At 31.8% G+C, this 24,564-nt stretch overlaps 1 protein-coding gene across 2 annotated transcripts in view; it reads right to left on the bottom strand.

The window, feature by feature from the left end:
* The window catches only part of LOC142317302 (uncharacterized), a 310,615-nt gene that overhangs the window by 143,814 nt on the left and 142,237 nt on the right, over positions 1–24,564 (bottom strand). Inside the window, exon 2 of one of the 2 annotated variants that reach the window (XM_075353735.1) lies at positions 21,436–21,543. The exons of the other annotated variant lie outside the window; for it this stretch is intronic. Within the exon in view, the coding sequence (XP_075209850.1) occupies positions 21,436–21,543 (108 nt within the window). The remainder of the gene's footprint in view (positions 1–21,435; positions 21,544–24,564) is intronic. 2 annotated transcript variants of the gene reach the window in all.

Raw genomic sequence — 24,564 nt, 5'->3', positions numbered from 1 at the left:
ACAATAATACAGTCTTGCTGGAATTAGAAAGGCTTAGAAATAATCAAAAGCCGTTTTGAAGAAACATATCAATTGCAGTGCCCCCCTTGGCGGGTTATAACCGTAAAACTAATCTAAGAACCTGCCTGCTCTGAGGTGTTCCTATGTAATGCAAAAAAAAACCCGCATCAAAACCAGCCCAGCCGTTTTAGAGAAAGACATTTGCTGCCACGCCTCCTGGCGGCCTATAATTGTAAAACATGTCTAAAAACCTGCTCTAAAGTGAAATCTATGTAATGCAAAAACCGCATCGAAATCGGTCCAGTAGTTTTGAAATCTCAAACGCATATACTGTCTCCGTTCCGTCGCGGGTAAAAAGTTACAATATTAAAATTTCTCTGATACAGAAAAGTGAAATGAATTTATATTTATTTAACCTAGTAAAAGTACATCTTACACAGAATAAAAATGAGAATATAAAGGACCTTGCCCCCTAAAGATCTACACTAAAAATACTTTAGAAGCTTTTACACGGTACATTTAAACTCGGTCATACGTTTAATCTAATAATACTAACAACTATATTACGCAAATGCATACGCAAGCACAACCTAAATATTTTGGCCGATACATATTAATTGTTGCCAATAACTTCATATACTCAAAGTCATACCAAACAAAGATATCAGAAAAAATTAAATAAATGTGAAATTTAAGTTTATCATGATAATATAGATATCAGTCACAGAGTCCGTAAAACAAAATATCATATCATGCACTTTGTTCTAATAAGCAATATGAGTACAAAGACACTATCTATTATTATATGGCCTTGCTATGAATAAAATTAATTTTTATTACCAAACAAATACACAAAAACACATAAAATGTGCAGTTTATAAAAAAAAAATTAATTTTAATAAATTATCTAATTTTTCAGAAAATTAGATAATATTTTTAAGAATACATCGATACGATAAATAAAAAAAAAATATAAAAAACTATGGTAGCATGGAACGTAACAAATCAATGGCATAACACCATAAAGTGTTCTGGGTCATTAAAACAGGCATAATAATTTCAACAAATAAAAGAAACATAAGAAAAATAAATTCTCAAGCATTTAATCTGAAATTTTTAACGAGATATTTCATTTTTATAATTCAAAATTCCAAAATGCCGACCTTCTTAATTTTTTAATCGTTAATATTTATAGATAATTATACTAGTTCCATCGAATTAAAACTTTATTAGAAAAAAATTTAAGCACTTTTATTCCAAATAAAATGACATTTATACAAACAACCGAATTTCCCTCCATCAGCACTTACGTTAACGTTGTTTTAATTCAGTCATATAATAACACATATTTGACGGCGGATGGACGAGAATATTCCTTTATAAAAACTAAAGTTGCTCTTTTTGAAACAGATAAAAAGCGATTTGTTTCAGAACGTTATCTGTTTAAAACGGTCTAAAAATAATCGTTTATCATTAACGCTTCCGGCAAAGATACCCCGATCTGTAATAAAAGGATTGCGAGTGGAACGGATGACTACTGATACGGGAGGCTTGAAATTATATTTGTCTCATCGTTCCTTTGGGGGTCATCGCAGTTACAATCATCCGACCTTTCTCTTTATTTACGATCGTTTTCTTACTGTTAGTTTTAAGAGTCAATTTTATCGGTATTAAGGATTTGTAAACCGCTACTGCATTCTCCATTTAGGTTATGGAAGGGAACTTCGCCGGCAAACCTATCCGAGGACTTTTCCTTACTATTCTACGGCTATATATTCTCGTGTAATATCCAATCTACAACCGAGACAATTGTCCGGTAAAGCAAAGCCTACTAATAATTCATGATTCCATAAGATTACGACGTAAATAATTATGGAATGTCAATATACCGCTTTCAAAACTGTAAAAAATAATCAGGTTGAATTATTTAGACGATATTCGTTTATTCCACGTAAAAAATAAAATATTGAAGTAAATACTTATAATTGTTTTAGATGTAAAAACAGATTTTTACATTACAATCCTACGTACAAAATTACATTTAACTAACGCTAACAAAAATAGTTTAAAATAAAAAATAATCTATATAAAAAAAAATTTAAATATTTTCTAATTGTTTAATAAATAAATAGAAATTAAATAAACCTGCTAAAATGTCATCTCTTCTATTCTTCAAATACCATTACAAAATGTCAGTCGTGCTTATAAAATATGATGAAAGATATCAAAAATTATTTAACTGTTTATTAATAATAAAGTTAAATTTTACTTACTTCCTTTCAGCACCGGCATTCAATTCAGAAAATGATTAACAATTAAAATTTCGTTGAAATATTTGAAAACTTACCTGAAACATAAAAATAAAAAGTTGCGAATTAGATCTAACAACACAAATAAGAGATAAATATAAAAAAACAACTGCCAAAAAATTAAAATATTGCATTTATAATAGGATAAAAAAACTTCAATAAAAAACAGAATGCATAATAATCTGATACCATCGTGATTTTATATTATAGTAGCAAATTACACGTTTAAATTTTAAAAATCGGAACATTGTTTGCGTAGATACAACATTTCGAATAACCGTGATCTGTTAGATCGAGAGTGTACCTGATGCATGGAAGATTAAAGAAAAACAAACCGACATACTTGGCGTTTATAAACCTAGAAAAGGCATTCGATAACGTAGACCGGAATAAAATGTTCAGCATTTTAAAAAAATTAGGGTTCAAATACAGATAGAAGAACAATTGCTAACATGTACAGGAACCAAACAGCAACAGTAACAATTGAAGAACATAAGAAAGGGAGTCCGACAAGGATGTTCCCTATCTCCGTTACTTTTCAATCTTTACATGGAACTAGCAGTTAATGATGTTAAAGAACAATTTAGATTCGGAGTAACAGTACAAGGTGAAAAGATAAAGATGCTACGATTTGCTGACGATATAGTAATTCTAGCCGAGAGTAAAAAGGATTTAGAAGAAACAATGAACGGCATAGATGAAGTCCTACGCAAGAATTATCGCATTAAAATAAACAAGAACAAAACAAAAGTAATGAAATGTAGTAGAAATAACAAAGATGGACCGCTGAATGTGAAAATAGGAGGAGAAAAGATTATGGAGGTAGAAGAATTTTGTTATTTGGGAAGTACAATTACTAAAGATGTACGAAGCAGGAGCGATATAAAATGACGAATAGCACAAGCTAAACGAGCCTTCAGTAAGAAATATAATTTGTTTACATCAAAAATTAATTTAAATGTCAGGAAAAGATTTTTAAAAGTATATGTTTGGAGTGTCGCTTTATATGGAAGTGAAACTTGGACGACCGGAGTATCTGAGAAGAAAAGATTAGAAGCTTTTGAAATACGGTGCTATAGGAGAATGTTAAAAATTAGACGGGTGGATAAAGTGACAAATGAAGAAGTGTTGCGGCAAATAGATGAAGAAAGAAGCGTTTGGAAAAATATAGTTAAAAGAAGAGACAGACTTATAGGCCATATATTATGGCATCCTGGAATAGTCGCTTTAATATTGGAAGGACAGGTAGAAGGGAGAAATTGTGTAGGCAGGCCACGTTTGGAATATGTAAAACAAATTGTTAGGGATGTAGGATGTAGAGGGTGTACTGAAATGAAACGACTAGCACTAGATAGGGAATCTTGGAGAACTGCATCAAACCAGTCAAATGACTGAAGACAAAAAAAAACCTGATGCATACGAAAGTTATCTTTCAATATACTAACGTTTGAATTTTGAAAATCGTACGACTGCAGAAATATTATAAGAACACCTGATTTCATCTCCCAAACAGCGCCCCAGGGGCACCCCGTTTGTTATCGGTTGATGGTGATGATTGTTCTAGCCTCGCACGCAGTCCCAACGGGAAGCACATTATTATTAAACATAATTATTTTAAAATTTATTAATATTATTTTATTTTATTAAACGTCTATATAATTCTATTACTTTTTTTACATTATTCGTTCGACTGATAAGAATCATTCAGTTCAAACCCAGCTAACACAGTGATGGGAGGCTCACAGTTCACAATTCATTGAAGTTTGCGCTTCAACCGGCAAATTTCCACTACTACAAATATACAACATATTACAAAAAATTATATTACGTTTTAAATTTTTATATATTTTAAGACAAAATACGTTAGTTTTATATTTATTTATTATGTATTGTTTTCTTCTGGAATTAAAAAAAATTTCCTTTAATAGAGATACAACTATTTTTACTGTACGTAATGTTTTTTGTTGTGAAAATAAATTATTGTTTTCAATATGTATAAACAGTAGCTTGTTTAGAGCTATATTAGTGTTATCGGCGATTACTGTTAGTTAGAAAAACTGGCATAGATGTTTCATTCAAAATAAAAATATGAGCACCAACAGCAAACAAACCAACGCACCATGCTTCTCATTTATATATATACATATTTATATAGCCTATGACACTCTCGGTAATGTAAGGAATCCAATACGAGGTCATACATCTAAATCTGTTAGGCCGTTGAGCTGCTACGATGAAACAAACACACATACACTCTAAATATATTACACTCCTCTTTTGGGCAGTTGTGTAAAAATAAACTACACTTAATATAAAACCAACTTAAAATTTAGATCTAAAATTTAGAATTTCAGCTCTAAATTTAAAACAAACTGTCGATATTGAACGTGTTTTTGTAACAATTAGATTTTTTTTTTTACACTGATCTAGTTTAAGAAATCTTTGAATTTCAAAGATTAAATTAGATTTTTGTCGTCAAACATACAATTTTATAAAAATAAGAGACTACAAACTATTGCTACATAATGAGCAAAACTCTATCGACTGCTCAAATATAAATATATTATTTTTTATCTTTAATTTAGAACCAAATTTCTGGAATTTTCCCGCGAAAACATTTCGAATATTAGAATTAAATCATCCTATGTACCATTATGCTACCTCAAAAACCCAATATTACGTAAGGATGACAAAAAAAAATAAATAAATAAATCGGCTATGCACAAAATATAATTAGTTGTTTTTTTTTTTACTTTCCAGTCACTTTACCAGAAAAACCGTTCAACAGGACAACCAGGGAACCTTCTTTGTTTTTTTTTCTCTTCAGTCATTTGACTGGTTTGATGCAGCTCTCCAAGATTCCCTATCTAGTGCTAGTCGTTTCAATTCGGTATACCCTCTACATCCTACATCCCTAACAATTTGTTTTACATATTCCAAACGTGGCCCGCCTACACAATTTTTTCCTTCTACCTGTCCTTCCAATATCAAAGCGTCTATTCCAGGATGCCTTGGTATGTGGCCTATAAGTCTGTCTCTTCTTTTAACTATATTTTTCCAAATACTTCTTTCTTCATCTATTTGCCGCAATACCTCTTCATTTGTCACTTTATCCACCCGTCTGATTTTTAACATTCTCCTATAGCATCACATTTCAAAAGCTTCTAATCTTTTCTTCTCAAGTACTCCGATCGTCCAAGTTTCACTTTCATATAAAGCGACGCTCCAAACATATACTTTCAAAAATCTTTTCCTGACATTCAAATTAATTTTTGATGTAAACAAATTACATTTCTTACTGAAGGCTCGTTTCGGTTGTGCTATTCGGCATTTTATATCGCTCCTGCTTCGTCCATCTTTAGTAATTCTACTTCCCAAATAACAAAATTCTTCTACCTACATAATCTTTTCTCCTCCTATTTTCACATTCAGTGGTCCATCTTTGTTATTTCTACTACATTTCATTACTTTTGTTTTGTTCTTGTTTATTTTCATGAGATAGTTCTTGCGTAGGACTTCATGCCGTTCATTGTTTCTTCTAAATCCTTTTTTCTCTCGGCTAGAATTACTAAATCATCTGCAAATCGTAGCATCTTTATCTTTTCACCTTGTACTGTTACTCCGAATCTAAATTGTTCTTTAACATCATTAACTGCTAGATCCATGTAAAGATTAAAAAGTAACGGAGATAGGGAACATCCTTGTCGGACTCCCTTTCTTATTACGGCTTCTTTCTTATGTTCTTCAATTGTTACTGTTGCTGTTTGGTTCCTGTACATGTTAGCAATTGTTCTTCTACCTCTGTATTTGAACCCTAATTTTTTTAAAATGCTAACATTTTATTCCAGTCTACGTTATCGAAAGTCTTTTCTAGGTCTATAAATGCCAAGTATGTCGGTTTGTTTTTCTTTAATCTTCCTTCTACTATTAATCTGAGGCCTTAAATTGCTTCCCTTTACTATACTTTTCCTGAAACCAAATTGTTCTTTTCCTAAACCTTCTTTGTAAAATAATAAAAAAGAATCGACCAGATAGATTAAAAGAAGACAAATTTTTGACTAGAATATAGAGAACGGTTTAAAAATATATTAAAAAATAATATATAAATCTCTAATAAATACGATCATAAGGGGAAATAGTAAATTTGAAATTTAGAGCAGTGGGTGTTAACTTTGAAAACCTTACGTTTAATAGGGTCAATATCTTATTTTCAGTACGGCGAAAAGTCCAAATTGTAAAAAGTGAATTTTTTTAAAGAAAAAATTTAATTTTATCATTTTGGAGTCGGCAAAATTAAATAATCGGAATTTTTTGCTACGGATACATAATTCCCATCCAAACCAGTATAAAATGTTATACACTGTAGAACTACATTAATAGTAAACGGGGCAAACACCTATTAATGTCATACAGTACATGAATCACCGTACACAAATACAGATGTTTTGCGCAGTAGTTTTAATACCTTGGCTACGACAAATGAAAATGACACTATAACAAACAGCAACCTATTATTATTAATAAAGTTTGTTGTATATTTGAAGAATTATTTTACATAATCGCTTGTTTTATCAGGTGATATGTGTACGTTATTCATACAGATGTTACGTTAAGTTTGAAGGTAAAATAAACTGATATCTACTATTACAGTAAAAACAGCGTAGTACGGTACATATTGAACAAAGCAATTCAGCCACCACATGTATTTCTTTTTAAACAATCTTCGCGAAAACTTTGAAGGGCAGATATATCAAGCGATGTTAACACGCAAATAATCATTCTTGCACGAAACGTTTTTCATAAGGAAAACTGCTTAAAACCTCTGTAATTAAACCGCACAAAATCTAAGAATTTTAACAGTTCTTGTTTTAAAATAAATAATAATACTATATATTACTTAATATATTTAAACCGATTTCATTAAAAAATTTAAATCTTATTTATATTTTCTTCCTGTTACGAACAATTCATATATTTACAGGAAGGAAAATTCATAAATTCTGACTAAAATAAAAAAAATATTAACATCTAAATAAAAAATTTATAATAATAATGATGCAACGCCCATTATGCAAGTACATGAACGTATGATTAAAAAGTAAACGGTAATTTTTCCGATGATGAACAAGCAAAATGTTACAAAACTGGTTCCCTAACAAAAATCAGTATTTCTTTAACTTAAGGTTGTGGTCGTCACACGTACACTGGATCGCAAAATTTGCAAAAGAAGTCCGCTTATCCGTAAAAAATGTTAATTTATATCTCGCATACCATCGCCGATCACCGTACCATCGAAGTGGTAATATCTCAGCTTTTAACCCGGAACGCCCTGGATTTAATCCCAGTCAGATTTGGCATTTTTCATTCGATACAAACTATTTCATATTACCACACACATGGCTTCGACTTTATACGTTTAATTAAACATTCAAAAATTTTAGCTCACAGTATGCCCTGTGAATTTCTCGTTCCGCTTTTTATTTAAAAGATGCATATTCCTTTTTTAAAATGTTTTTTGATGTCCAAAAAACTTTGCTATCGAAACAGCTAAGCAATTTTGAGTAACATTACAAGTCGATCGTACGATTAATATTCTGTAACTACAAGGAAGTCATTAAGTACTAATTTTACTCTTCTTACCCTTTTGGGAGAGGGTTTAGGGAGTAAAATATTTGACAACCATTGCACTAAAAAAGATTATTTCATTTCGTCCGATTTTTTAGACCGTGTAAAAGAGGTCGTGCTTTTAAGTAAAAAAATTACATGAATATTTAAATATTTGACCACTGCATTTTTGCTGATGAGTTGGAACCTATTTCAAAATAATATTACAAAATCTGAAGGCTGTCTTACTTTTTTCCATCGTTTTTCTGTTACCCTAAGTAATTTCATTTCAGTACTAAAATTTTTTGTCGAAAAAAATGAAGGAAAACCCTTATTGATTAAATTTTACCCAAATAAATATTTAACGCCTATGAGAAACTCAAAAAGATTATTTCAAAAATATGTTCCATTAAACTGCATGATAAATCATCATTTCTAAATATCCTTTGAACTATCGCATGAAAATAAACAAGAACAAAACAAAAGTAATGAAATGTAGTAGAAATAACAAAGATGGACCACTGAATGTGAAAATAGGAGGAGAAAAGATTATGGAGGTAGAAGAATTTTGTTATTTGGAAAGTAGAATTACTAAAGATGGACGAAGCAGGAGCGATATAAATTGCCGAATAGTACAGTCGAAACGAGCCTTCAGTAAGAAATATAATTTGTTTACATCAAAAATTAATTTAAATGTCAGGAAAAGATTTTTGAAAGTGTATGTTTGGAGTGTCGCTTTATATGGAAGTGAAACTTGGACGATCGGGGTATCTGAGAAGAAAAGATTAGAAGCTTTTGAAATGCGGTGCTATAGGAGAATGTTAAAAATCAGATGGGTGGGTAAAGTGACAAATGTAGAGTTATTGCGGCAAATAGATGAAGAAAGAAGCGTTTGGAAAAATATAGTTAAAAGAAGAGACAGACTTATAGGCCACATACTAAGGCATCCTGGAATAGTCGCTTTAATATTGGAAGGACAGGTAGAAGGGAGAAATTGTGTAGTCAGGCCACGTTTGGAATATGTAAAACAAATTGTTTGGGATGTAGGATGTAGAGGGTATACTGAAATGAAACGACTAGCACTAGATAGGGAATCTTGGAGAGCTGCATCAAACCAGTCAAATGACTAAAGACAAAAAAAAATATCCTTTAACAATTTAGTTGTTTTTCGACAAACGGTTTTCTAGTTATATACATATCTAAAGAAATAACAATTTCAATTAGAAAAGGTCAAATTTAAAAATCAAATAGGTGGTATATTCCTTTTAAGCGAATAATCTAAAACAACCTTTATTAATACTTGGATGAAGTGTTATTTGTATAATTTCCTTTTGCGCTTCACCACTTTTTAGTCTGATTTTTTTTTTTGTATTTTTAGAGCTTACACTAAAATCGCAAAGAGAAGTACTAAAACATTTACAAATAAAAACATATTTTTTCTCTTTTCATACTGCTTCACAATTCATTAAAAAAACATCAACTATGAACATTTAGATATCTAATAAATAATAGGTATCGTAATTTCAAACGTATTACTAGAAGATTACAGTCAAGCGCATACAGTAAACAACAAACAAAAAACCTTTTTACCCCAGACGGCTCTAGAAGTAAGGTTTTATGATTACACCCTTGCAAATGGAGAATGACAATAAATATCTTTATTTATTCGGTAAAATCAAATGATTCATATCAAATAACCAAGTAATATTAGATAAATAGAGATTCGGAAAATAAAATGGCGGATGGTTAACGAGTTATTTCTATCGTAAAAACTTTCAACTGCTCGAATGAGATTTTTAAGGGATACCTAACACGCATTTTAAGTGCAAAGAATGTTCCATAAGGACTGTTCGCAAATTGCGAGGAATTTTCATTTTGATGAAATGAATCTGACATTTCGCATATAATTTATACGTTTGGAGTAACGTATCTCTAAAATTTATAAATAGACCATTTAAAAATCCCGATGTAGTAAAGTTTAATCTCGAAATTTATTCGCCGTGCTTGAAAAAAAAAATCGATGCACCTATTCTAGTTGCATCGATATAAGACAAGGGATCTCCGTTGGTGTAATAAAATAGCATTTAATCGAAGCTATCACTGGTAGAAAAGGAAAGTTGATTGCCAACGCACCGAATAATCATATTTGTGCTTGAGAGTTACTGTACATGGTCCTCATTACCCGAAATATTTGGTCACAGATTTTCTTTAAAACGTGTTTATTAGTAATGGTTATACATCTTCCTAATCCCTTTACGAAATAGACTAGTAATTTTTATATTCGAAGCAAAAAATCCGTTATTTTAAAATTACCCGAATTTGGCAAGGATAAAAAGAAAGTGGTTGTTACTCAACAGTTAATCTAGCATATTTTTATTTTTTGTCTTTATTGTTTTTCTTGAGCGTAACAACTAAAACTGGGTTTTTTTTTGTCTTCAGTCATTTGACTGGTTTGATGTAGCTCTCCAAGATTCCCTATCTAGTGCTAGTCGTTTCATTTCAGTATACCCTATACATCCTACATCCCTAACAATTTGTTTTACATATTCCAAACGTGGCCTGCCTACACAATTCTTCCCTTCTACCTGTCCTTCCAATATTAAAGCGACTATTCCAGGCTGCCTTAGTATGTGGCCTATTCCAGTCTACGTTATCGAATGCCATTTTTAGGTCCATAAACGCCAAGTATGTCGGTTTGTTTTTCTTTAATCTTCCTTCTACTATTAATCTGAGGCCTAAAATTGCTTCCCTTGTCCCTATACTTTTCCTGAAACCAAATTGGTCCTCTCCTAACACTTCTTCCACTCTCCTCTCAATTCTTCTGTATAGAATTCTAGTTTTTTTGATGCAGGACTAGTTAAACTAATTGTTCGGTATTCTTCACATTTATCTGCCCCTGCTTTCTTTGGTATCATGACTATAACACTTTTTTTGAAATCTGACGGAAATTCCCCTTTTTCATAAATATTACACACCAGTTTGTATAATCTATCAATCGCTTCCTCACCTGCACTGCGCAGTAATTCTACAGGTATTCCGTCTATTCCAGGAGCCTTTCTGCCATTTAAATCTTTTAATGCTCTCTTAAAACTGGGTACATTATCTAATTTTACTTATGTTCTTTTGAAAAAAAAACTTCCTTAAATATTAGATTAATTTTTTAATGAATAGATGTAGAATATGTTAACAGAAATGTATATGGGAATTAATAAAAAAATCATCCTTGATTTCTTCTTTTTCTTCTTCTCATTATTATTATTATAAAGAGTTACTACTATTAATTTTCAAACTTACTGGGAAAAATTATTTAGTGACTAGTTCAAATAAGTAGATTAATTTGCTTAACTTCAATATCTTATGTTACAGTTGCAGCTGTAGTAATTATAAACGATATGTTATTACGCATTTTTGTTTAAAAGCGGTGTCTTTTAATTATAATCCCCTTGAACTACATATATCTTAATCTTTCATTTCTATGGAATGAATTTTTTTAAAGATTTAATTTAAGTGGTCAAAACTGCGACGTATAAAACTTAAACTAATGATTGTAATTATTAATTTCGCTGTTTTTTGTATATTTTATTATAAAAGTGTGTATGTGTGTGACCGTAATAATTGTTGGTGACCAAACACGAATCACAAGTCAATCCTGAAAAGACAGCTTTTTATTTTATAAAAAAAAAAAACAAATATCGCACGATAAGTTTACTGGAAAAATTTAAGAGGAATTAAATGTTTTCCTACCGTCCTCTTCACTGAGCAAAAGTAGACGGTAATTGTATAAGTATGCCAAGCCCACCGAAATGAAGGTTCGCTTTACCACTGAACCGTTCACTCTGTTCGTCAAAAAGGAATCGTTCTGTGCAGTGGACATAATCACTACTAGAGAAAACTAATCTGACCGGTACTTCTGGTATCTTAGGTGCTTTACATGTGTCACAATCATAAGTAAGACTGAGGTACACCGTAAAGCAACAGATTTATGTAATCCCTTTTTTTCTGTTATGTGATAATGCGTTTTATATACCACGAAGAGGTACACACTTTTGATTTAGTAGCACTCTTTCACCCCTCCCCCCCACCGATTCTATTGAAACTTCACAGACCTTTTTAGCGAAGGTTCTAAAAATGTTCTGTGAAAATTTCAACCTTCTAGGATTTATAGAAACGAAATGGCGGCTTTCAAATAAAAACATCAATTTCAGAAAAATCATATTTATTATTCATTTCAAAGTAACTGGAAAAAATTTATTAAAAACAGATAATAATTAGAACTAGAATAATTAAAAAGTTAGATAATTAGTCATGGTTATGACTAATTATTACCTTGTTTTATTCAATTTGAACAACTGTTTAAACATACATGATCTTTTCTTTTTCCTGTTTAGCCTCCGGTAACTACCGTTTAGATAATACTTCAGAGGATGATATGTATGAGTGTGAATGAAGTGTAGTCTTGTACATTCTCAGTTCGACCATACCTGAGATGTGTGGTTAATTGAAACCCAACCACCAAAGAACATCGGTATCCACGATCTAGTATTCAAGTCCGTGTAAAAATAGCTGGCTTTACTAGGACTTGAACGCTGGAACTCTCGACTTCCAAATCAACTGATTTGGGAAGACACGTTCGACACTACATACTTAACTCTAGTTAGTAACTTGAAAGAAGCTCAAGTAATTGAACTTATTATGGTAGATTTCAACCTTATCTTGCTGCTGCTTTCTTTGGTATGGTAAAAGTAATGCTTTTTATTAATATCTTTGAGTAATTCTACATTCTCATAAATTTTTCTTACGAATGTGTTCAGCTTATTACAGTTCTACTTCTCCTTTTAGAAATTGTTAAAAGGTCCTTTCTTTTTTCTTTTTCCTGTTAGCCTCCAGTAACTACCATTTAGATAATACTTCAGAGGATGAATGAGGATGATATGTATGAGTGTGAATGAAGTGTAGTCTTGTACAGTCTCGGTTCCACGATACCTGAGATGTGTGGTTAATTGAAACCCAACCACCACCAAAGAACACCGGTATCCACGATCTAGCATTCAAATCCGTGTAAAAATAACTGGCTTTACTAGGACTTGAACGCTGGAACTCTCGGCTTCCAAATCAGCTGATTTGGGAAGACGCGTTCACCACTAGACCAACCCGGTGGGTTAAACATATATCATCTGTTTTTAATCATTTTTACCACCTATTTTGTAATGAAAAAAAAGTGGCTTATCTGAAATTAATGTTTTTAGATAAATCTCGCCATTTTGTTTCTATAAATCCAAGAAGGTTGAAATTTTCACAGAACATTTTTAGAACCTTCGTTAAAAGGTCTGTGAAGTTTCAATAGAATCTGTGGGGGAATTCGTGAGACACACTGTGGGTGTGTTTAAGTCGGGGAGTGGGCGGGGGGGGGGGGGTATATATATGATTTATCGATATGTATTTTTTTTTTTAAAAGGAGATTATAAAACAATGCACTGCGCGATTATGATTTTTTTTCTTTATCGTGCAGTAGATAGTTTTTCTGGAGGTGTCGTTGTACAGCGCTCCAGGTAACTTAAGTAAACGACTTTTTTATCCAAAAATAATATTGTCTATTTATACGATTTGAAGAAAGTTTTAACTGATAAATAGTCATCAATACTACAAATGACATATATATATTACAATGACATATATACATACATATGCGCGCGCGTCTGTGTGAAAGATAAAGCCGGAAAATTTTCAGATATTCAAAGTTAAATCAAAATTTCAACAAAATTAATAGGAATAAAAATATAATACTTTCCCACTCCATAGAGCCTTACTTCCCGCATATTAGATGTCCCTTTGTATAATGTTTCCGAGTTTCCTCTTAACATTTTTAAACAAAAATAAAATAAATCTTTAATGTAATATTTTTATTTAAGATAATAATAATAATATTCACACAAAAATGTTGTGTTAACCATTACAAAAAAAAAAAAAAAACTAATTACATAAACTAAATTCACTTGAAAGTACAAAAACTATTATCAGAAATAGGATCTAAATAAAAATAAGTATTACTTACAATGTATACAAAAACCAAATGGGAGTAACAAGAAAACAGAAGATGAAAAATTTGAGCACGTAGAAAGGAATGACATAGGTATGTCATTTGGAATTCATAGCTGATTTGGAAGTCGAGAGTTCTAGCGTTCAAGTCCTAGTAAAGTCAGATATTTTTACACGGACTTGAATACTAGATCGTGGATACCGGTGTTCTTTTGGTGGTTGGGTTTCAATTAACCACACATCTCAGGAACGGTCGACCTGAGACTGTACAAGGCTACACTTCATTTACACTCATACACATCATCCTCTGAAGTATTATCTGAAAGGTAGTTACCGGAGCCTAAACAGGAAAAAGAAAAAAGACATAGGTATGTAGCCACCATCCTCGTTGCTTTTCAATTCCAAATAAAAGTAGCAATACGAGAGCTGAAGGAAAAATTATTAGTGTAATATATCTACTATAAGAGAAATAATGAAAATGTTCAGTTTATTTGATAATATTGTTCTTTAAGCAGAAATTAAATATCAGATACAGAAAAACGCTGAATGGTGTGAATTTATTGATAGTACAGGAATTATATTTGAAAATAAATGTTAAACAAAAATAATAAAATGCGGCAAAATTGAAGAATTAAATATTACGATAGGGGAATAAAATATGCCAAAATCGGGGATTTGTTAAATTAAAATAGACATCAAAAGCGGAATGGCACAAGCGAGAATTAAAAACTTTTTATGCGACAAAATAAATCTGTTAATATTAAACAAAAATCTAAGAATTAGTAAAAATTATTTTTTTTTATTGATCGCAATGCTTTATGTTAATGAAATGTGGATTAGGAATAACTCGAAAGGAAAAGAACAAATACCTTGAAAATGCGTGCTACGAAGATACGTTGAAAATTATAAGGGTCGTTAAGATTAGAAATGAAGAAAACTTAAAACGCAGAACAGGAAACAAATTATGTACAAATCTAAATTTCGAGATGAACGACGTCGATTGGGCACAATTAAGACACACAATTTCATAGAGGAACGTGTAAAATGTATAACCTGTAGAGGAAAGGAACGATTGAAATATATCAAACAGATAACTCAAAAAGTAGCATATAGGAAATATCTCATCAACACAAAAAATTAGAACCGATTAAACTTTTCTCAATTCCTTGTTAAATTTTGACGTTTTTTGGCATAACGGTATTCCAGAAATCCACAAATCTTTAAGCAGCAGCTAACAACTATTAAGCAAAGAATGGTATTTTCTGTACGTTTTCACTAGATTTAAAGTCATTTATCATAAAATTTTACTCTTAATAAAAAATTTGTACTTAAAAGGATATTTATGCGATATTAAAAAATAAATTACTGTGAACATATTTTATTTTTACAAGTTTGTTACAGGCGTTTTTTGAAATAAATAAATCTTACAAAAATATATAAGACTGTAAGATTGAATAGACTAAATGAACTAACTGAACTTCAGATTTGTAAAATTTACATAAATAAGTAAAATAGTGAGATAAATAAATAAACGTTCGCACTTGAACGTCAGTAAAAAACATTTTATCATCAAAACGTCCCGTTTCCGGTCGATTGAAATTTGCTTGTAAATACATGAACATTAAAATATAAATGATTACAACAGCTACAGAACAGCTCGGTTTTAACACACGCATTTTACATCTATGTACGTAGTTAAAACGAGCAGAAATTTACGTAACCTAAAATTAATTATTAACAAAATAATTTATATTCTAAATAGGTATGAGTAATAAAAATTATGAAATGCAGTATTATGTTGGAACAAAGCTTCTACAAAACAAAATTCAGATTTCTTTGTAACAATAATTTTTACTATTTATTTGAACTTCAATTTTTATTTCTAACTTACAAAACATGACGTGCTTCAAAAGCTATAGTCAACTACTGATGGTCTATTTAACTGAAATCCAATGATAAAAAATCTCTTGACATAACTATTCATAACCATTAAAAATAGAATAAAATGTTAAAGGATGAATTATCTATTGGGTAATCGCTAAGACAAAACAAAAATGATGATATAAGGATTGGTGGAGGAGGAACATGTGTTCGGTCTATTAAAAAGCGATGGCGGCCAAATTTCCTCTTTCAGGTAACGTCTAAGAAAGTTATCAATAGCCATTTATTAACAAATAATTCTTCGTCGACAAATATGTCAAGGTTAAACAAGACTTCCCTTTGTCAACAGTTACAGCCCGATGATAAGCAGTGCGAGACATTATGATATAAAACGTATACGCATAAATATCTCGAAAATTCAAGAAAATTTGTTGAAAAACACCGCTTTTATGATATACGTTAATGTGTTTAACTTTAAAATATTTTGGAAAGCTTGACTGTAGTACACGCATCAATTTAAGATAAAATAAAACAAACTCGCTTAATTCAGAAAGCCTTTGTTAGCAATTCCTTACGTTGTTTCTCAGACTGCGGTTTCAATTGATTTTACTAATCCAAACAATTAAAATTGATTTAACGAATTCGTACTAGTCTTATAGCATCACGCCAACAATTTATTACGATATTTATAAGAAATAACCTCAGTAATCACAACGTAATACTTTCAATCAATTAAATGTACATGCAAACAGCCCACACAACAAAAACGTATAAATTATTCTTTTATTGAACAAAAATAAAACTGACTCGGGTAAGTACAGAACGCGGTAATCCAATTCGAATTAGGTTATTCAACTCACCATCTTTTATCGCTACACGAAACAAAAATTACAACAAAATTCTTAGAATTTCAGAAACCATTAAATATATATACGCATTATAATCGAGCTTTTCTTTAATTTTTTACACAGTTTTTAGCATACAACTCTTATAATTTTAATATATGTATTTACTCAACATACTTGGCGTTTATAGACCTAGAAAAGGCATTCGATAACGTAGACTGGAATAAAATGATCAGCATTTAAAAAAAATTAGGGTTCAAATACAGAGATAGAAGAACAATTGCTAATATGTACAGGAACCAAACAGCAACAGTAACAATTGAAGAACATAATAAGAAAGGGAGTCCGACAAGGATGTTCCCTATCTCCGTTACTTTTTAATCTTTACATGGAACTAGCAGTTAATGAAGTTAAAGAACAATTTAGATTCGGAGTAACAATACAAGGTGAAAAGATACAGATGCTACGCTTTGCTGATGATATAGTAATTCTAGCCGAGCGTAAAAAGGATTTAGAAGAAACAATGAACGGCATAGATAAAGTCCTACGCAAGAACTATCGCATGAAAATAAACAAGAAGAAAATTTCGATATTTAAAAAGATCTTTCATTATTATAAAGTCAATACGCCCAATTATTTTTTATTATTTAAAACAATAATATGAAGCGTTTAAAACTGAAAAAAAGATTTCGCAGTATTTTTAAAGAATCACATACACCGGAACCTAAATACCACAAAACTATTGATATGGATGTTATCGAATATAACTTTCCTCTGCATCATCTCGACAACACCCATCAAAGAAGCACCGAACAGTGTCTTTCTTTTTTCTCCATCGTAATAAATGCAGAAATATTTCCTCTTTTCTCATTTTTTCAAATATTAAAAATATAACCTCCCACGTTTCGCAGTTTCTTAATAGAGGTTGTATCTTGCATGTAATAACAACGACCACAGTGGTTGAATACAAAGCGCAGAGAAGCTAAATTAAAAAAAAAAGCCATCAGAATTGCATTACGATCAGCCAGGCGATAATAAAATTTGTAAAGGACATTTCCATATCTAAATTGTTAAAGAACAATTTAGATTCGGAGTAACAGTACAAGGTGAAAAGATAAAGATGCTACGATTTGCTGATGATATAGTAATTCTAGCCGAGAATAAAAAGGATTTAGAAGAAACAATGAACGGCATAGATGAAGTCCTACGCAAGAACTATCGCATGAAAATAAACAAGAAGAAAACAAAAGTAATGAAATGTAGTAGAAATAACAAAGATGGACCACTGAATGTGAAAATAGGAGGAGAAAAGATTATGGAGGTAGAAGAATTTTGTTATTTGGGAAGTAAAATTACTAAAGATGGACGAAGCAGGAGCGATATAAAATGCCGAATAGCACAAGCGAAACGAGCCTTCAGTAAGAAATATAATTTGTTTACATCAAAAATTAATTTAAATGTCAGGAAAAGATTTTTGAAAGTATATGTTTGGAGTGTCGCTTTATATGGAAGTGAAACTTGGACGATCGGAGTATCTGAGAAGAAAAGATTAGAAGCTTTTGAAATGTGGTGCTACAGGAGAATGTTAAAATAACAAATGAAGAAGAGGTGTTGCGGCAAATAGATGAAGAAAGAAGCATTCGGAAAAATATAGTTAAAAGAAGAGACAGACTTATAGGCCACATACTAAGGCATCCTGGAATAGTCGCTTTAATATTGGAAGGACAGGTAGAAGGAAGAAATTGTGCAGGCAGGCCACGTTTGGAATATGTAAAACAAATTGTTAGGGATGTAGGATGTAGAGGGTATACTGAAATGAAACGACTAGCACTAGGTAGGGAATCTTGGAGAGATGCATCAAACCAGTCAAATGACAGAAGACAAAAAAAAAATTTCCATATTAATGACAATGTTTTCACTACTTGAGTTTGCCTTAAAATATATAACTGATTTACAACTATTTTGCATTCTAGAATTTTCTACGTGTATCTTGGAAACAAGATGCTGTCTGCTTTCATCTCGACCTCCATGCTCTGCAGAAAAATCGAATTCATAAAACGAACAAAATGGGAAATTATGCGACCTGCTTTCCGAAATAAAGCATGACCATTCTTCTGTAAATTCCGTTCCATATTTTTAACACATTTTACGTTCCTAGATACGTATCGCTTCAATCTCAAATACTTTATCGGTTTTTGAACTTTCACAAAGAAAACGTTTCATCTTTTACTGTAAAAATGATAGATTATTAACACCTTCGAAAAACAAAAATTCAATCTAGCTAATACTATTGTAAAATTATACATATAATACTACGTTTATAAAAACCTGCGACGAATTATAAAACTTACGTATCAGAGAAAGCGAGAGCGAGAGTGAGAGAAGACGCTCGTCGTATCCATATTCTCAATGGCGGACTGTACAGTCTTCAATTTTGGTTAAGATCATTTTGTACAAACCACCATTTTGCAATCGGGGATTCTCTCCAACCGTCTTTCGACAAGCGGTCTAAATCGTTCAACCTCAAGATCGAAATGTACGTTTGTCAAACAAAAATAATTGGTTGAAATTTTTGTAATTTCATTAATCTTTCAAATAGTTTATTACGAACATTAACGAAACTGCGATCTGTAATAAAATTAAAGCATCTGTAGCTTCTTAATTTATATAAATCGACGACATTAAGAACTGAATCTCTGAAACCGGAATAGATTTTTAACAAGTCAACACGATTAGAGTAAATTAAATCAAATTATACTTCCACCGTAGAAAAATGTATTTCTGGCGCAGATTCACCGGTTGTCGGAGAGAAAACTACAACTACTCTTTTTAAACTCTGGATTATTCAAAGAAACTTTGAAAGCAGTTAAACGGATTGTATTATTTAGCATTAAAAGTTCATATACGTAAAGGTATTCGTTTTTCAGAACGCGCTATGGATATTTTAGTTTTTCTTTTTTAAAAAATCCTGCATAATTAAAATTAAACTTATTAGAGAAGAATCAAAGTTAAGTCAAGCATTTCTAGAGTACCACAAGCATTTCGTAATATAAAAAACCCAACATAAAACGCACTGCTTTAATGTACTAAAGATTTAAATACTGCAACAGAACATTTTTATTCATTCTATCTGGTTTTTCTACTCCTACTTTATATACGTGAATTGCATACTAATAACGTCTATGAAATACACAAAGAAAACGTTTCATATCCTTTATTGTTGAAACGACAGATAACACATTCGAAAAACATAGTTCAATCTAACTAATAATGTTGTATAATATACGCATAATACACAGATTATAAAAAACTGAAACGCACTATGAAACTCGCTATATGATTAGTAACATGATAGCATTATTATCGATAATATCATGATACTAAGAATATGTTAGTATTATCTCTTTAAATAAATTTAATATACATAGATATAGCGTATTAAAATTACGATGAAGTACTGTTAGCCAGTTAAAAAATAAATGATGTTTCGTTAAAGCAAAAAGAGCATTAGAAATCTGGAGAAAAATCTTTGAAATGGAGCAAATGGATGCCAAAATGCAAGTGTTGAATAAAGCTGTATTTAACTCATAAATAGAACTGATCCTGCTTAGTTTTGTGTTTTTAATTTAATTCATTATAAATAACAAATGCCTTGCCTGTTAAATATGTTTGGAGTGTTTGTGTATTTTGTAAGACAATTTTCATTCAAATTTAATAGATACGCTGTAAAACATACTTGATTAATTTATAAGTAGTGCACTGAATTACATATTGTAATGATGGCACTGGTGTTCACATATGATGAGCGAGTGGAAACGAATCTGAAATTGCCGATCGGTAATGGAAGGATTTCACATACCTCTAGCATTTAACACACGGTTTTATTTATGATTAACTCTAGAACTGGTTTTTGTTTTTATCTGTAGTACCTCTATAGCGGCGCAATGAACCTCAGTCCCATTCATCTTCGATTTTAAGCGTGCTCCTAGCCTTCTCCGTTAAGTGTTATCGACTGGTGTCAGTCTCAGTCCCCTTCCTTTAGCTATAGTAACTATTGTCAATAAGTCTTTATAACAAACTATTTTTAGATAATAAAATAACATCGACTTTCTTTCTATTTATTACAAGATATCAGGGATGAACTACTCGGAATTGAAGAAGGTGTACGTTAATAACAACAGAACTGCATTATTTAACTTATCACACCTTAAAAAAAAATAGCAAGCGGTAATTCTGATTAATAGAAGATAACACAACAGGCAACGTAAAATGAAATCGCTAAGTACATTCAACTACTACACGGGGTTGTTCTAATTTTAATGTCATTCAATCACGGAGCGATTCCCATGCACATTACTCGATAAGGATGTACAATATAAACAGGGAGGATGCACACTACAAAATTACATCTGGGTTAACAGCTTTTACACACGCTAAGGAGCCAACTGTAATCTCTTTTGTTGGTAATTCTAACTATATTTTATAAATTATTAAATGTATGCGATAAAAAATAAAAAATCTCCAATATAAATACGATGAAATCATTCAAAGATATAAAAAAAAACCAGGCGTTTTACAATCAAAAAATAAAATAAATAAAAGTAAATATTTGTTAAAAAAAAAAAAAAAAAACACTACGATAGTTAGAATATTTAAAAATACAAAAAATAAAAATTTTGTTAATAAGAACGGTTAGTGCCGAACGAAATATTTTCAAGGAAAGGACAACAACACGCAAGTGTTAACAACAACACTCTCACCTGATGATTTGTGATTGGCTGCTAGTTACTACGGAAGGTCGACGAACGGGCGGTTCCATCGAATGAGACCTTCTGGCCACAGCTAATGCACGTGCCAGACCCCCGAGGCTACGAAAAATCAAAATCCTCATCAATAAAGAAAAAGTATTCAGTTAATCTTATCATTATTTAATAGAAACCAACGAAGAATCAGCGTTAGTAAAAAAATACACGCTGATAATATCATAGCAAATAATACTCTAAAGGATGAATGAAATAATGTATATCCCGGCCTCGAACCTTTTGCCGATTATCTACTAGTATTATTACTAAGAAAAACTTCAAGTGAAAATTCCGAAAATTTTCTCATTGCTCCATATTTATTAATATACTTTTTTTTCAAAGGAAAGTAAATGCGCAAACCAATTAGCAATTATATTGGTCTAGCCATCCGTTAAAATTATTTTCGAGAAATATAAAATAATCCTAGTGGGGCGCGGAAAGTGACAACTTTTTGGTACTGCCAGCCGTAATTTAAATTGACAAGACATGACAGCATCGTCCCAGACAATGCCGTTTAAATACAATGAAGTTTTAGTCGGGAGTGCATCGAGGGTTTATAAATTGGTTAAAACACATTATAAAAACGTTGCCTATAATGAAGTTGCCTGACCACAATTTGTCGCCACTTTTAACTTCGGCATCACGATCCGGTTCCATCAGCTAACAACGTAATGAACGTGGGTTAAAAGCTGTGAGGTCAATTGTGAGTAAGAAGCATCCATGCCAGAAAAAAAAAATTGGAAGCTAGAAACTGTAAAAAACAGTATCATATATGCAGGACAGTATGCTGTCATTGGGCATGTCACGAGCCTTATGGGCAAATTACTGACCTTAGATTTAAACTTCCACTCGTTAAAAGTCCAGAATTTGAAAGGGTGATTTTAAAGGCAGTTATCTTTGGGATAAAAACCGGAGTCGTTTTTATCAAAACGTGACGAAAACAAAAGAATTCCTAAAAAAAAACGTTTGCTGTTTGAAGCTGCCCACTTTTATGTACGTAGTTATGTTAAGAAACCGAAACATCGGTTACTGGGCTGGATTTTACCTCAGCGACGGTTACGCAGTGAAGAAATGACATTGTGCTGTTCAGCATCGCTCATTGTTGTGCAATCACTCGTTTTTTTTTTTTTATGACGATGATCACGCATGATTTGAAAACGGTATAAAAAATGTTTCTAAGCGATTAATTGAACAATTCTTCAGGGAATAACACTGGTTGCAGCAGGAGGGAGCTACAGTCCACTATGCGACAATATCGATTTTTATTTGTTTGAGAGTTTGTGGAAATCCTATCGTATCCCGAATAGACGATACGGTTGGCCAACGAGATAACCAGATCTTACGGAATACGATTTTTTTTTTCATGAAGACACGCTCGTCACAATTGTGTCATCTTTTCATGTAACATAAATGAACTGGAGACTAGGATCGGTGCAAGGATTGAAGCGATCTCCTTTTAGATGTCGCAGAAAAGTTACTTAAAAAGATATATACGTAAAAGATATTTATCTTTAAGAAATAATCTTTAATTTAAAATGTACGATGAATGGCGTAACCCTAGCCTTCTGGCAGCAACATAAGTGGTACGTTAAAATTTCATTGTATATTCAGTTCGTCCATTACAGAGCCATTCTGTACAAGAAAGGCATTCTCTATTTCTCTATTTTTATTAGTATTGGTATCGCCGTATTAACAACTTTTACGCCCTCTTATCATTGGGACACCTGACGGTATCAATTTTGACGAGACCGTCAAACTTCGTCATAAAGGAAATGCCGGTTTCCTTGAAGTTTTAGCATCTATAGGGCAGTTTCCTTGAAATCTCTGGCATCCGAAAGAGAAGAGCAGTCACACATCACATATTGAAACACTCTTTCACAGGCAAAAGGCTCATCAGCCGTTAAGCCAAAGCTATTCAAATACTGTGCAAAATTTCTATGACAGTGCCTGAGCAACCTTCGTTCTTACAGACTTAGAGGCACACGATTCCCCAAATCTGGTATGAGTTCATACACAGATCTTCCTATAAGTTAAAAATTCCTCCCACGTTCTACCATTTATGTATAAATCAAGAGCTTGAACCTTTCTCTTTAGGGAAGTGTAAGGCAATCTAAATAAATTTGGAACATCCATGGAATCAGCTATACCTTCTCCTGGAGTATTTCATCGATCAATGGACACCACCACAACCTATCAGTTTCGTATTTTCATAATTAATTCTGTTGAGAAAGTTTTTCCCAAAATGGTAATCCTCGAAGGAATAAGTCTTATATATACCGAAGCACGCAATAATAGCTCCTGCGCAAGTTTAAAAAAGGAGGCTTCAGTTCTAATCCAACCTATAAAAGCAGACCGCGGCTGACTACAGACGTGTAATTTCGAAAACACCTTTATAACCTATCTTTCAGTTACCTTTCGGGTTTGGTTGTCTTCCAAAGCCTACTATTATATCTTAAACCTGTGCATTATCATAACAGCATTAGCCGCTACCTGCCTGGCATACCTTTGGAGATGTTGCCCGCCGGAGATCATGAAGAGGTACTCCACTTAGCACCACCAGAGACATTAGCGAAATTTCCTCCAGAACTAATGGATTCTCTAAGTTCTCATAATTCATTCGGTACGAGGTGAAAAGATTTTATTCCTTTAAAATACCTGTTGATAAGATGAATATACTATAACAATCGCGTAATAACAGATTATCCACCTGTTTTTTTTTAGCTGCTGCTCGTACATCAAACCGTACCCTAATAATTTTTTTGCGAAATGTATTGTAAAATCACTCTCAATGACGCAGAGTGTTCAATCTCATTTTTTATTTACAGATATCACTACATCCACGGTGAAATAAGGGTGATTTTCTTTAATGAACGTAGTTTTTTATTCAGATTGTCTTACCTATAATAATTTTCGGAAAAAATAAGTTACTGCGACTGAGAGAGGATAATGAGAAAAAATTTCATTATTACGCAGTTAGATGGACATGTTTTTTTATAGATTTTTGTGCGTTTCATACGGTGTAAAATCGATTTAAATTAAAGTGCAATAAATAAGGAAACTTTTATTTGGTTTTTTAAAGGATTTTTA

Source organism: Lycorma delicatula, chromosome 1 (assembly GCF_047948215.1).
Source record: "Lycorma delicatula isolate Av1 chromosome 1, ASM4794821v1, whole genome shotgun sequence".
Lineage (NCBI taxonomy): Eukaryota > Metazoa > Arthropoda > Insecta > Hemiptera > Fulgoridae > Lycorma > Lycorma delicatula.
Note: the sequence above shows the minus strand (reverse complement) of the source record. Positions and strands in the feature narration are given on the sequence as shown.